General features: G+C 35.1%; 2 protein-coding genes across 5 annotated transcripts in view; both read right to left on the reverse strand.

The window, feature by feature from the left end:
• The window catches only part of POMP (proteasome maturation protein), a 391,736-nt gene extending 384,896 nt beyond the window's left edge, over positions 1-6,840 (reverse strand). Inside the window, exon 1 of the mRNA XM_084878699.1 lies at positions 6,836-6,840. Within this exon, the coding sequence (XP_084734825.1) occupies positions 6,836-6,838 (3 nt within the window). The 5' untranslated portion in view covers positions 6,839-6,840. The remainder of the gene's footprint in view (positions 1-6,835) is intronic.
• PAN3 (poly(A) specific ribonuclease subunit PAN3) overlaps positions 1-14,138 on the reverse strand; it is a 168,170-nt gene that overhangs the window by 8,281 nt on the left and 145,751 nt on the right. For all 4 annotated transcript variants that reach the window (XM_084878683.1, XM_084878682.1, XM_084878681.1 and 1 more), the window contains 5 exons: positions 13,620-13,785; positions 12,419-12,509; positions 8,002-8,141; positions 5,892-6,021; positions 5,369-5,433 (listed from right to left, as the gene is read on the reverse strand). In XM_084878683.1, the coding sequence (XP_084734809.1) occupies positions 5,369-5,433; positions 5,892-6,021; positions 8,002-8,141; positions 12,419-12,509; positions 13,620-13,785 (592 nt within the window). The remainder of the gene's footprint in view (positions 1-5,368; positions 5,434-5,891; positions 6,022-8,001; positions 8,142-12,418; positions 12,510-13,619; positions 13,786-14,138) is intronic.

The following is a 14,138-nucleotide window of genomic DNA, read 5'->3' on the forward strand; positions in this document are numbered from 1 at the left end:
AGAGAGGGAGAGAGAGATACATCAATGAGAAACATTGATCAGCTGCCACTTGTATGCTCCCTTCTGGGGATTGAGCCCACAACTCAGACATGTGCCTCCATCAGGCATTGAACCAACAAATCTCTCAGTGTATGGGACAATGTTTACCCAACTGAGACACACCAGCCAGGGCTAGAACCTCATCTTTAGTATAAATGGACAGCCAAGAATCAAAAAATGCTTTAGAGAATAAAACAAAGCAAAGCCAACTGTTTCCTATGAGATACTGCAGGAAATAGAACAAACTTAATACCAAAAGTCTCTCATTGATAGCCTTAGAGTAGGGGTGTCGAACTCAATCAGAGAAGGGGCCAAAATCTAAAATCCAGCCTAAATCACGGGCCGAATGGTTTACTGAACAGTCATAAACTGACAATGTCATAAACTGACAGCGGAGTGCAGTGATGACAGCGCGGTGTGGGCCACATTGCAAGGCCTGGCGGGCTGGATTTGGCCCTCGGGCCTTGTGTTTGACACATGTGCCTTAGAGAAACAAAAATTAGATGCTGTGAGAGAGAGTGCTAAAAGTTCTTGAAAATTAAAAATGATAGCAGAAATGTAAAAACTGGGGAAAAAAACATTTAATTTTAGATAAAATAACCTGAGATAATTGTCTAGAAATTAGAGAAAAAAAATGATACTGTAAATAGAAGAGAAAATTAGAAAATCAGTTGCAATGGGAATTCCAGAAAGAGAAAAGAAATTATCAGAGAAACAATGACTACAACTTCCTAGAAGTAAAGAACGTAAGTTTCCAAGATGAAAAGGGCTCGCATGTTGATTTAGCAGAACTAATTAAACTCTCACAGCAAGGCACATCAGTATGAATTTCTGAACATCAGTGATAAAGAAAAGACCCTAACGCTGGTGGGAAGAGGAAGGATTTGGAAAGATAATGGCTTTAAATCTGTCTAGAAGTTAAAAAGATTATGGAGCAATGCCTCAAATTCTGAATGAGATGATCATTACTATTACTCAGCTATGTATTACTAGAGGTACTAGATAATATAAATCACTCAAGAAGAATTACAAGTATAGAAATTAAAAAGGAAGAAATATAATAATATTTGCATATATGACCATATATCAGAAAACCCAAGAGAATCTACTGAAAAACTGTAAGACAATAGGGCATAAAATTTATAGAAATCTGTTATTTTCATGTACATTTGGTAACAAGCAGTCCAGAAGACAAAATTGGGGGGAAACTCCCATTTATAACAGCAATAAGAAAAATTACCTAAGAATAAACTTCTTATGATATAACTATATAAGGAAGTAAAAAAAAAAAAAAAATACAATGACATGCCATTATTGTCATCTAAAAAACACAAATGGTCCTTAAGTTTATTAATAAATCTAATGTTATCTTCTCAATAAAAATCTAAAACAAGATAATTATAGAATTTATAAAAAAATACTAAATGCCCAAACCTGTTTGGCTCAATGGATAGAGCGTCGGCTTGGTGACTGAAAGGTCCCGGGTTCGATTCAGGACAAGGGCATGTACCTTGGTTGCGGGCATATCCCCAGTAGGGGGTGTGCAAGAGGCAGCTGATCGATGACTCTCTCATCGATGTTTCTAACTCTCTCTCTCTCTCCCTTCCTCACTGTACAAAATCAATAAAATATATTTAAAAAAAAAAATACTAAATGGTTTTAGGAAAACAATAAAAACAAAAAATAAAATGAAAGAAAGAACTAACACTAATAGGTTCTAAAATGTCAATCATTAAAACAGTATAAAAGATGCTGCTTTAAACTAGTGGGATAAAGCTAGACTAGTCAATAAATAGTTTCTGGACCACTGAATAGTCTTCTGGAATTCATATCTTACATCCTATAGAAATCCCAAATATATAAGTAATTTAATATTTCAAAAAAGAAACCATAAGAATTCTAGAAGAAAGCATGAGATAATTCCTTCATAATCTTACAATGGAAAAGACCTTCCTAACTATGACTCAAAATATAAAGGCATAAAGCAAGTTTCATCAATTAGATTACACATATAAATTCCTGCTTGGGAAAAATTAAGCAGTCAAAATTAAAATTAAAATTTTTAAAAACCACAGGGGAAATCCCTCTTGATCCTATATATCACAGAAACCAGACAATCCAATTAAAAATAATAATGAGCAAAGGACAGAAAAGGACAAAAATGAATAAAAAACATAAACGATAGGCAATATGCTCATTAAGAATAAACAAACAGACAAATAAATAAGGTTATATAAGCCAGTCAGAGAAAGTCAAATATCACATGATCTTATTCATATGTGGAATCCAATGAACAAAGTAAACTGATGAGCAAAATAGATCCAGAGACATAGAAGCATGGAACAGAATGCAGTATCTGAGGGAAGGTGGGGAGGGTCAGTGGGTGGGAAGTTATCAAAGAATATATGCATAACCCATGGACATACACAATAGGATGGTGAAGGCATGGAGCAAGGGACAGGGACAGGCTAGAAGGGGTCAATGCGGGAGGGAAGGGGGACATATGTAATACTACCAACAATAAAGATTTTTTAAAAAATGAATAAAATACAAAATAAAACTGCATTTATCAAGTTGACAAAAATCCAAAAAGTTTGAAAAAAGTATTGTTAATGATAGACTCTCATGCATTGTAAACCTTCTGTAATAGCTACCAAATTATAGGGACATTCCCATTGACCTAACAATCACAATTAGAACTATATTTATATACACACACAATTAAGAATTTAAGTGAGTCCCTACAACATTGTTAATACTGGCATGAATGAAAACAACCCAAATGCTCATCAATAAGAACTAGAGAAATACTGCAACCCTGCAGTGCCTCAACCTCCCCCAGCCAGCCTGGCCCCAGATGCCTCCCCCTCCCTCCATAAGTGGGTGGGTTCAGCTCTAATAAGCAGCGAGCCTGGCTTCTGGTTGAGCTACACTCTCCTCCCCCTTCCCCCGTCCCGGGCTCACCCTGGCAAGCACAGCAGAGGTGACATGAGCCTCTCATAACTCCACAGCAGGCAGGCAGTAAGAAGCAAGGGGTCCTGGACTGCAAGAGTTCCAGCTTAGGCCCGATCCCGGGGGAGTCCTGGACTGTGAGAGGTCACAGGCAGGGCTGAGCCCTCCTTCCCCCAACCCCACCCCCTACCCCAGCACAAATTTTGTGTAGCGGGCCTCCAGCATACTAGTAATAAAAGGCTAATACACAAATCAACCAAATGGCGGAAAGACCAGTTGCTATGACACACACTGACCATCAGGACTCAGACGCTCACCGCAGGAGCTGTCCCCTGGTAGTCAGTGTGCTCCCACAGGGGGCGGTCATTCAGCCAGAAGCCGAGCTCACGGCTGGCAAGCGCAGCAGCAGTGGTGGGAGCCCTCCCACCTCCGTGGCAGCGTTAAGGATGTCCGAAGGCTCCTGGACTGCAAGGGGGCACAGGCGGGCTGAGGGGACACCTCCACCTGCCCTCCCCCTTCCTCCCCAATCAATGCACAAAGTTCTGGGCCTCTGGTTTAGTCATACCTGGGAAGTGTGTATAAGAAATTAATAAAGGTTGGTGGCAGAAATTGGGGAGATTGGGCATATCAAGTATAAAAGAGAAATTTTATTATTTTTATGGTAAACCATTTTCTGCTTTTAAAAAATGTATTTATATATAATCTGAAAATATTTAATTAACAAAAATGATTTTCTAAGGACAATCTAAAATTTTATACCCAATCATACTATTAATAAAGTGTGAAAGTAGCAAAAAAGATATTTTCAGACTGGCAAAACTAAAAAGCTCGCCTTTCTCAGGAAGCTATAGGAAAGTATTCTCTATTAAATAAAAAAAAGAATAAACCAGGGAAAAAGGCAAGAAACAGGACATTTAACACAAATTCCCAGGATAAAAGTGAAGGGAAGTTCCAGTTCTAAAGTGAGTATGAGCAGAATGAAAGTGCAACCAGCCCAGATAGGATCAGGAGGAAAGAGGCTCCAGGGGCAATTTCTCTGAAGGGGAGAAAAAAAAAAGAAACTGATAGGCTACCTATGTTTTTGAACCCATGAAAAGGTGTTTTATAATTCAGGCAGAGTGTTTGGAATGAACTGACTGTAAGTAGTTTTTCATTTAATAGTTACCTATATAAGATCATTATTAACTCCATGAAAACAAAAATAAAATATAAAAGAAATAGTTATGGTTACTAAGTATGCAGCTATTAACAATATTTACCTTCTTATAAAAATGTCAACACTTAGGATTTAACTCAAAATTTAAGGATTAACTCTGTGTGTGTGTGTGTGTGTGTGTGTGTGTGTGTGTGTGTTCAGTTAAGGGAAGAGATGTGAAAATTGAAGCATCTTCCTAGGACAAAATCGTTTACTTAGTTAAATGATGAAAAAAAATCAAGAAAAAGTACCATAAGCATACATCTATAATAATAAAAGCATAATATGCTAATTAGACCAACAGCCAAACGTCCGACATTCTGGACGACCTTCCGGACAAAGCCGGGGCTGCAAGGGCCAAGGCAAGCTGCTGCAGCTGCGAGGGCCAAGCCTCTTACACGAATGTCATGAATTGGGCCTCTAGTTTAAAAATAAAGAGTTAAGTGCCGGAAGAAACATAAGAGTTCCTAAAATGTGATTCAACATAGTCATGTTCTCTTTATATATAAAAATTAGCAAAAATACTGAGTCTTTTAAACTTGAAGAAATATAAGTGAACTTGAATCCTATAGTCAAAAAAATCCCCCAAGTAAAGACATTTATCTATTTTTATGAACAGAAGTAACATTCCTGAACTGTAATTTACACTGTAGTCACAATAGCTATGATACTGCTCAAGCTGTCTTTGATAGTTAAGCAATTCAAACATCAATTCTGATTCTTTCTTGAACATATGATTAACTTTACAAATGAGGCAGAACTAAATGGCAAATAATGTAAGACGGTGATAGCACTGATATGAAACAGAAGATAAGAGACATGCAATAGAGATTTCCGAAATCTCTAATCTGACCTGAATTGACCAAACTTCAAAACAGAGACAGGGTTAAGGCAATACTGATCACCATCAACTGTCCACTTCTGTGCAAACTACACTGGAGATCTAACACAGTATATTTTCATTAGGTACGTATATATGTGAAATTCTTAAGGACAACCATGCCTAGGCTATAGTTTAAAAACAGCCCCCTAATTAATGATTAACAATAGGCTTAAAGTTACTTCACATGAGAATTTTTCCCTTTTCCAAATAAAACCAGTTAAGGATAAGGTATACCCAATCTTATTATGCAAATCATGCCCTTGATTGAAAGCGTGTTATAAAATACTGTAAATCCTTACTCCGGCCTCTCATTGATTGTTCCCAATTTTGCTAGAAGCCTAAACAGTCTTCCATTTTGAACCTCCTATAAAACATTTTAAAAAGAGACAGAATATTAATGTTCGAGCTAACTGAATATAAAAGCAAAAGTTTACAAAAATTGGCAACCCGCACCAATATTACCTTTGACCAACAAATCCTAATATTCCAACCTCTGGTTATACTTTTAAATACAATGTGCCCATGCCATTCAATAGTAATACTCAAGATTATACAGGTGGTCATTTTTTAAAGTTTTGTTAAAATAATTCACGCGGGAGGAAAAAGTCAAGATTTTTGTTAAATGAATGTAGCAAGACCATGAACAAAAAGAAGAAAGCAAGTGCCACAGAGGAAATTAAAAATACTACTCATTAAGTGTGGACAAAGATATGTGTAATCTTAGCCAAATATGCACTACATTCTGCTCAATAATTAATATGCTTATTATTGATTTATACAGAGACGCAAGCCTGTATACAGGCTCTTAAATGCCCTCTTTACCTTTGCAAGGTCCTCCTCTATAACATCATTCCTCATTTGAGCAGCATCCAATTGAGTATAAAATCGAGCACCGATCATGGGCATGATGTCATTAACACTTCGCATCCTGTTTTGATCAGTCAACAGATACCTACCCAACATGAAGAAGAATTACTTGAATGCCAAACATGCAATTTGAAAAACAACATAACCCACAAGCATGTAGCTACCATTGCTGCTATCAAATCAGTACACACAATTTTGCAAAAAAATTTTTCATGCAAGTCAGGTTCACTTTTCTCTGGAAAATCTTAAGAGCCAATGGAGAAAACTGTAAACGTGTCTCTTTCTCTGCATTTTTACTTTTTATTACAAAAATGAGAAAGAAAAATTGAATAGGGTTATACTCACCATTTCCATTCTCAAAACGTTCTTTATAATAGTGAGAGATGAAAAGATTGCCACACATTTTTTTGAGAAGTAAAATAGGGGTTGGCTATAGGGATTCCTCAACAATAATTTCTGAAACTAAACCTGGGTCTTCAATTTTGATAAATCAAATAAGACTCAGCTTTTTAGGAAGCTGTCCTCTGCTCTGCAACTTCATTTACCAACTGTCATGGTATATTTATTTCTGAGAAATCTTCATGCACTAATACACATCAGAAGAGACCAATTAAATTTCTTCTATCATTACAACTGAGGCAGAAAAAAATTTGTTTCGAAGGGCCACATTTTAGAACACAATAATAATTAATCACCTATTATTGCTCATCTGATAAGCCATTTTTTAACCCTTCTCATTAAAGAAGCCTCCCACTCATTCACTCTTTGCTTATACTTGTCTTATTTTCTTCATAGAGTTTATCATTATCTGCAAACATCTTACTTGTTCACATGTTATTAACTCCTCCCCATTAAGACTGCAGCTCCAGAAGATGAAAATTTTATGCATCTGTTCAAAGCATCTTTAGCATCTGGCATATAACAGGCATTCTTTCATTGAATAAATGAATGGTTATATTCATGTGGACAATTGATATTTTACCTATTCATCTTATAACTATTGACTTATTTACATCTAACTACTCATTTTGCAAGCTACATGACTTTGGTAAGTTACTTTACCTCTCTATGTCTCAGCTTTGCCACCTTTAAAATGGGATTAAAAATGGTACCTAATTCCTAGGGTTCAGAAAGAATTAAGAGACTTAATTCATATCAATCAGTTTGAAAGTGCCTGATACATGGCTTACTGCTCTATAAATTTGTTATTGGTTAAACTATGACTTTTGCTGATTCACTTCTTATTCCTAGCATGTGTTCTCTAGAATAACTTATTGTATAATAAGGTTTGTCTGGAATTTCCAAATTTTAGAGGTATCTTGGACAGGGAGCAGTCCTTCTGTGGTGACAGTAGTCCACAGTGGGTTTTCTTAGACCAAATTTATTTCAAACCTGCACACAAGGTTCCTTGGAGTTTGAAGATACTAAAGAATCATAGAGACCTTTACATATACGTTTTCTGGAATGGATGTTCTGGCCATAGAGTATGTAGCTGATCATACCTGAGGTTTATTTATGACAGCTTTCACAAAGGTAATGACCACCCTCTAGGGCAGTGGTCACCAACCAGTGTTCGTGGACCACTGGTGTTCTGTGAGGTCCAAAAGGTTGGTGACTGCTGCTCTAGAGCGGCACTAACAGAACTTTCTGAGATGATGGAAATGTTCTATGTCTACACTGTCCAATATTAGCCAGGAGCTACAAATGGCTTTTGACCTCTTGCAAAGTGGCTAGTGAAACTGAAGAACTAAATTTTATTTCATTTTAACTAGCTTAAACTTAAAAGGTAATATGTGGCTAGTAGATACCAATGCAGCCTTAGAGGGTATTCTTTGGCAAAATGTTTAAAACATCAGTAACTGATTTAAACACACTGGTTTATAAATTTATTCCAAGAAATATATACTTAGCAATAAAAATAAATTACAAGTTGCTTAATTGTGTTTTGCCTGATTTTAAAGAGCAGACAGTAAAATAAACAGAATCACTATTAAAAGGCCCTTATGAAACAGCTGTCTTATCTCATATGACCATTATACATGTTTAATCATACATTAAAACTTACAAAATCAGATTCTTCAGGTCAGAAGAGTAGTTGATTGTCACCAGTTCCATGGCTTTCTGTAAATTCTCTCGCTGAATTCCTGCCAAAGAGTTGCAAGCCAAAGCCAACACAACTTTTCCTAATGATATCAGATCTGCTTGCTGACATGGAAGAATAAATATATCTTTTAATTTTTATCTTAAAGATACAAATTTAATACACCCACACTATTGCTTGCATGGAAAAAGTCCTTATACAAAGAAGCTGCAGAGCTCAGCACAGGGAGTCTCAAATATTAATGATCATCAGAATCAGATGGGAGCTTATCAAAAAGAATTCTGAGCTCTACCAGAGATTCTCATTCAATAGGTCTGAAAACAGGCCCAACATTGTTAAAGTACCAGGTAATTCTGACGAACGTAGTTCTAGACCTACACTTTTATTTAAATAGAGCTGATACTCATAATTATAAAAAATTTAAGGCTGGTTACTGTATACTTGCTTCAATCTGATCATTGCCATTTATGATATGCATTCTCTCATTTTCAATGACTTCTAAAACATAGCGTGCACTTGAAAATTTACTTAAAGAAAACTTATTCCATTATTCCAAACACATCAACCATTACCTGATTTCTCAAGTATGTTCTTTAGGACCCTGAAAATGCTGCCAACCCAATGATATCCCTTCTGTTGATGTTCTAAACAGACAATTATATTCCCACTGCAAAAGATCGGGGAGCTCCCTAACCACCTAGTTTTCTACGGTTTTTTTTTTCTTCTTCTTCTTCCTTTTTTCAAATTTACCAGTCTGAGGCCTTGCTTCTGAAAGGATTTTCAAAAAACAGCAAGATGAATTGAGGTGAGCTCTTCTTTACCTACCTATTATAACTCCATGAAACAAAATGGTCACCTCAAAAGGCCCTGCTTGGCAGGTAACTATTAATAAGCACATGCCTGGGAGAATGCAGCAGCTCAGAGTTAAGTGAAATCATCTAAAGTAATTTCTACAAAAAACTTCTGTAAATTTTCAAAATCTGAGATATCATCTGAATTATTGGATACATGTTCATTTACTGAATATTCGTTTAGTAAGTTTTCGAACTTAGCTATACATTAACATCATCTGAGGAGCTTAAAAAATAAAAAACAAAAAACCGCCCAGTGGCCATCCCCTCATCTCACTTCTGATGTCATTAGTCTGGGGTAAGATCTAGATACTGATAATTCTCAATGCTTCCACAAGAGATTCTGATATACTGCCAGGGTTGAAACCTACTGGAATGTTTATAATAGTATATTTGTGACATCAGGGGAGTATTTCAAGGCAATCATTAATGAAACTTTAGCGCTCTATAACTATCCTTAGCAATACTCTACCCAAATAATAAAGTATAAAAGGAAGTTAAACTCCATTACTAAAATAACATGAAAGAATTCAAATTTAAAAATTTACCCCAAACTAGCATTTGTGAATCTGACACTATGAACGTTAAGATCCCATAATCTGTGGAAAAGCTGATTAGAAAAACAAGCTACTCTGAATCTGTAAGAACAAGAGATACCAAGAATGCATGCCAGAACTTAGAACTTCATTAGAGGTACAGAGTTAGGAGCCAGAGGAAGAAGGGAAGGTAGCTTGGGAAAAGTCACTGCTGCCATCATTTCGTTTCTTTCTCTAGAGGGCATTGCCATGAACAAACTGAAGAAGGATTCCCCTCAGTCATTCTCAAGATCAAGTAAACATTCCAAGTCACATTAAATGAAATCATAAATCACTGCATGTAAATACTAACTGGAAATTTCTCTAAGTGTTGCAATCCATTGTCGTCAGCAAAGCACAATGAAGGTTATTTATCAAGTATGAGAGCAGCATGTACCAACACACAACCTTCCAACTCTTAAAACAGTAGAATTTTTAGGTTAGCTCCACTCTGAACTGATGCTCTAACTACACCTCCCACGTAGAACATCCCATTAATCCCTAACACAAGACAGGAAAACAAAAATACAGGAGAACTGAACGACTGATGTGTTTAAAGAATAGCAGCATCTGACTTAAGTACTTCCTACCACATTCTAAAACTGACCAAAGGTAGGAGGTATTCACTTTAGAAATAAAATGTACATGTCACATAATCCAGATTAAATTAGAACTATTTTTAAAATAAAAGACATTAATCAAGTCCTGTTAATTAAGAGAGTTTAATATCATAAAAACTCTGTAACTCTTCTTTCCTTATTTCCCAGCTAAATAATTTTCCAGTTGTTATTTTGCTTCTTACCTCCATCTGGTTTTCCCCCCATTTGTTGAATTCTGGAGGTTTTCCCCCCAACTCATTTTCAGTTTCTTCCTGATTCTTGATTTCTTGATTTTTTCTGATTCTATCTATGGCTCTACTTATGTCCATTTTACTGAAAGTCAGTCTCTATTCACGTGTCTGAAACAGACTATGAAAAATAGACTACAAGAAACAATGTACTCCTTTCTCATGTGCCCTCTTCGCTATAAAATCACAATCCCCTCTTTGGAACTATTTTTAATTCTCTCCGTTACCTTACTATAAGCTATATAAGAAATATTCCACACATATATACCACCCCCAAAAATAAAGAAAATCTGATATATCCTTTACTACTGAAAATAAAGGGACAGTGACAACAGGTTGAAAGTAGCCTGAGTTTATGGATTAAGGAGTTGTGAACCTATCAGTCAATAGCCCCAAATGCTTACTTAAAAGTTATTTGTTTGTAACTCTGAGATTACTTTTTCTTATGAAGAATTGCTTTTTAAAGTTAACTTCACAACTTGTAACATAACTGAAGTAATGTACAGTTTGCAAAGAAAAAAATGGGAAATAATACTGTTGTGACACTAACGGGGGGAAAGATTTCCTTTGTACTAGTAATTAAAATAAAAGGAAACTCTTCAGAATAGAGAATAAGGAGATCCTGTATGGCTGATTTTTTAAATGTAGACATGAGGTTTCCAAATACTTGCAATAGAGATTGATGGCACTAGTTCTAAATTTCTCTTCCAAAGTTTAATATTTTCCTGATATATGAAAATCACTAGTATTTTTAACAGCCAATAATCAGTCACTTTTAGGAGCACAACAAACTATATAAAGAACAATTTTCAGAGCCAATTAGTCAATAAATATAAGATAGAAGATAAGGAAAGTAGGTAAGGAACAATCATCCTAGATTTAAAAAAGAAAATACAAAGGAGGAGCAAATCTCTAAGGCAGAAAGGAAGCTGCTGCCACTGGGCGGAAAGTAGCCAGATTCTTGGTCCACTAAGAGGTGCGACCAATCAGGACAGTTTGTCTGCTACTGAGGTTAGGTGGGCACAAGCAGAGCAGGAGACATGAAAGGTCTGCATACAACTAACTGAATGTGAAGAGTAGCTTCAACTCTTTGGGACTGCACTGCCTGTAGTAAGAGAAGGCTAGGCATGAACTGGAATACTAAGCACTACGCAGACTCTACTTCTCAGTCTGTTCTCTTTTTTGTTCTGAAATTTTGTCTTATGATAAAGTGAAATGAAATCTTTCAAGATTTAAAAAAAAAAATGTTGAAATGAGAAGGACAATGGGAAGGTAAGTCATCCTTGTTTTTCCATGAAATAAGAAGACATACTGCCTTATATCAACTTCTGTAAGTTAATAAATATTCATAAACAAAAAAATTTTTTACACTAAGAGAACATTGCCTTAAAATGACAGTTGAATAGCCTCCGAAAAATGTATTGTAATACAAACTGAATGATCTGAAACATTACTTTAAATAGCATATCATTTGCACAAAGTAATCAGGGCAAAAGCAGCTACATTTAACACTCCTTGCAGAGGTAAGATCTTATTCTACACCTTAGGATTAATCAAGAAAAAAAGAAATAATAAGCTAAGTACATAATGAGACCTAAGTCCAAACTATTATTATGAAATCATACTATAATCAAACTCTGATAATGTATAAGAAGTGATAGGCCTTAACTAAGCAAAAGAAAAAAATTACTTAAGAAATGACAATACAACACATTCTTTGAAAGTATTTCTAAAATTTTCTGATTGGTAGTGGGACAACTGTTCTAAAAGTAAAAAAGTGAAAAAGTGAAATCTCGTTTAATTCATTCAGCTGACCAACTAATCTGTTTTAATTCTGCTGAGGACAAATATCCTAATCATATAAATACATTTTCATTTGAACAGCTAGAGTCATTAATTCTGTATATTCCAAATTATGAGGGCTCTATACTAAATACATCAGTGATTAAGAAACACATGTTCAAAGTTTGCATAAAAATCACCCAGAATAAATTAAAATCTACACTTAAAACCCTGGCATACTTTAAAATAAACAGAATTTGTCCTACAAAAAAAAAAGGACTAAGCCTTAAGTTATTAAGTAGGTATTCATGTTAATTCTTACTCACCTGGTATTGAGCCATTAATGCCAATGGATTATTATTCTGGCTGTTATCAAATGTTAAGACATCAAATACACCAACACAATTTACTCGCAACCTTTAAAGATCAAAAATTTAGAGAAAATAATTAAAATGAGATTTTGAAAATTTCATGCTAGTGGAAATTTATAATTTCCTATAATATTTGGAAGAATCTCAGAATATTATCTACTCTAACCTTCTGTCCTACTCCCATTTAGCCTCTACTAATGACTATTTTAGAGATGAGAAACTAAGGCTCAAAGATATTAAAGTTATAAAAGTCAGTAACCAATAAATCCAAAACTGTATCTTTGACTACCAGCCCAGTGGTCTTTCCACTGTACCAAGCTGCTTTGTTCATGTAAAGAGCACTACCTAGCATCCTAACACTTGCTGAAGATATATTAGCCAATATTAAAGCATCTTACATGTATTAATTCATTCAATCCTCTCAATAATTTTGAGACAGGTTCCTCAAAATGTAGCAAATGGTGAGTAGAATATCCGTCTTATAAGGTTATTGAACACAAAGAAATTAAGGAACTTGTTCAGAGTCATAAAGACAGCAACTAGCAGAGCCAGGAAGTTAAGTCACCTGGTACTACATCTTGAGTTCTTCATACTACACTGCCCAAAGACAAGACTCAAAATTGTAACTCAAATGAAACTCTGCTGAAGTTAGGGTCTGTCTACTTTATCAGTGGTTCTCAAAGCATGTGACCCAATCAGTAGCAACAGCATCACCCAGGAACTTGATGGAAATGCAAACTCTCAGGCCCTGCTCCATATTTACTGAATTAGAACTCTAGGTTCAAATTTGAGCCCAACAATATGTGAAAAATAAGCCCCAGGAAATTCTAATTCAAGCTAAAATTTGAGAATCACAGTTGTACAAAGAGAAGTTGTATTTATATTACTTATATATCCCCCCAACCCTAACCATACATACCTCCAAACCCTTACAAGATTCTTGGTTAATAACCAGGCTTTTTTTTTTTTTTTATAGAATTCAACATTTTTAAATATTATTTTATTTTTTTTAATTACAAATGAATTCAAAAGTCACAGCAATTCTTCTGGATGGAATATATGAAAAGGTAAAATTAAAACAAATCATCATGCTTTGTTTAAAACCGGTCATAGGTTAAATGTACAATAAAGAAGCCAAAACTCAAAATGCTAGTACCTTGTTTTGCCAGTTATCAGAATCTTTGTTGGGTCCATAACTCGACATGCCAAGCCTGCTGTGTGAACAGTACGCAGTGCAGAACTCAATTGGACAATATATGCCCAAATAAGAGATTCTGGCAATAATCCTGCATGCTGTCTGGGCAATGGTCCATCATGTTGACCTATAAAGCAAATAATAATTTTAAAAATTTATATAAGTAATCAACTAAAAGACTAAAACATTCAAACCAAAATTAACAGAAAATAATAACTTATATTCATGGCATAATTTGTCAATTTATACATATGTATACATGTAAAATTTAAGTTTAGTCTATAAGTAAGAAGGGACAAGATCAAAATTTCCCAATTTGAGATTATACCTTTATATTATTATTAGCAGCAGTGCTCTCATTGTTATTTTCTATGACCATTGTAATTACTGAATAAACAAAAATTATTTTAAAAATCTGTATTTAATTGTGAATCAAATAAATATAAATTTGATTAAAAACAGAACCTGTAGACATTGTTA

This window comes from Pipistrellus hanaki (genome assembly GCF_964339955.1).
Source record: "Pipistrellus hanaki genome assembly, chromosome: 3".
Taxonomy (NCBI): domain Eukaryota; kingdom Metazoa; phylum Chordata; class Mammalia; order Chiroptera; family Vespertilionidae; genus Pipistrellus; species Pipistrellus hanaki.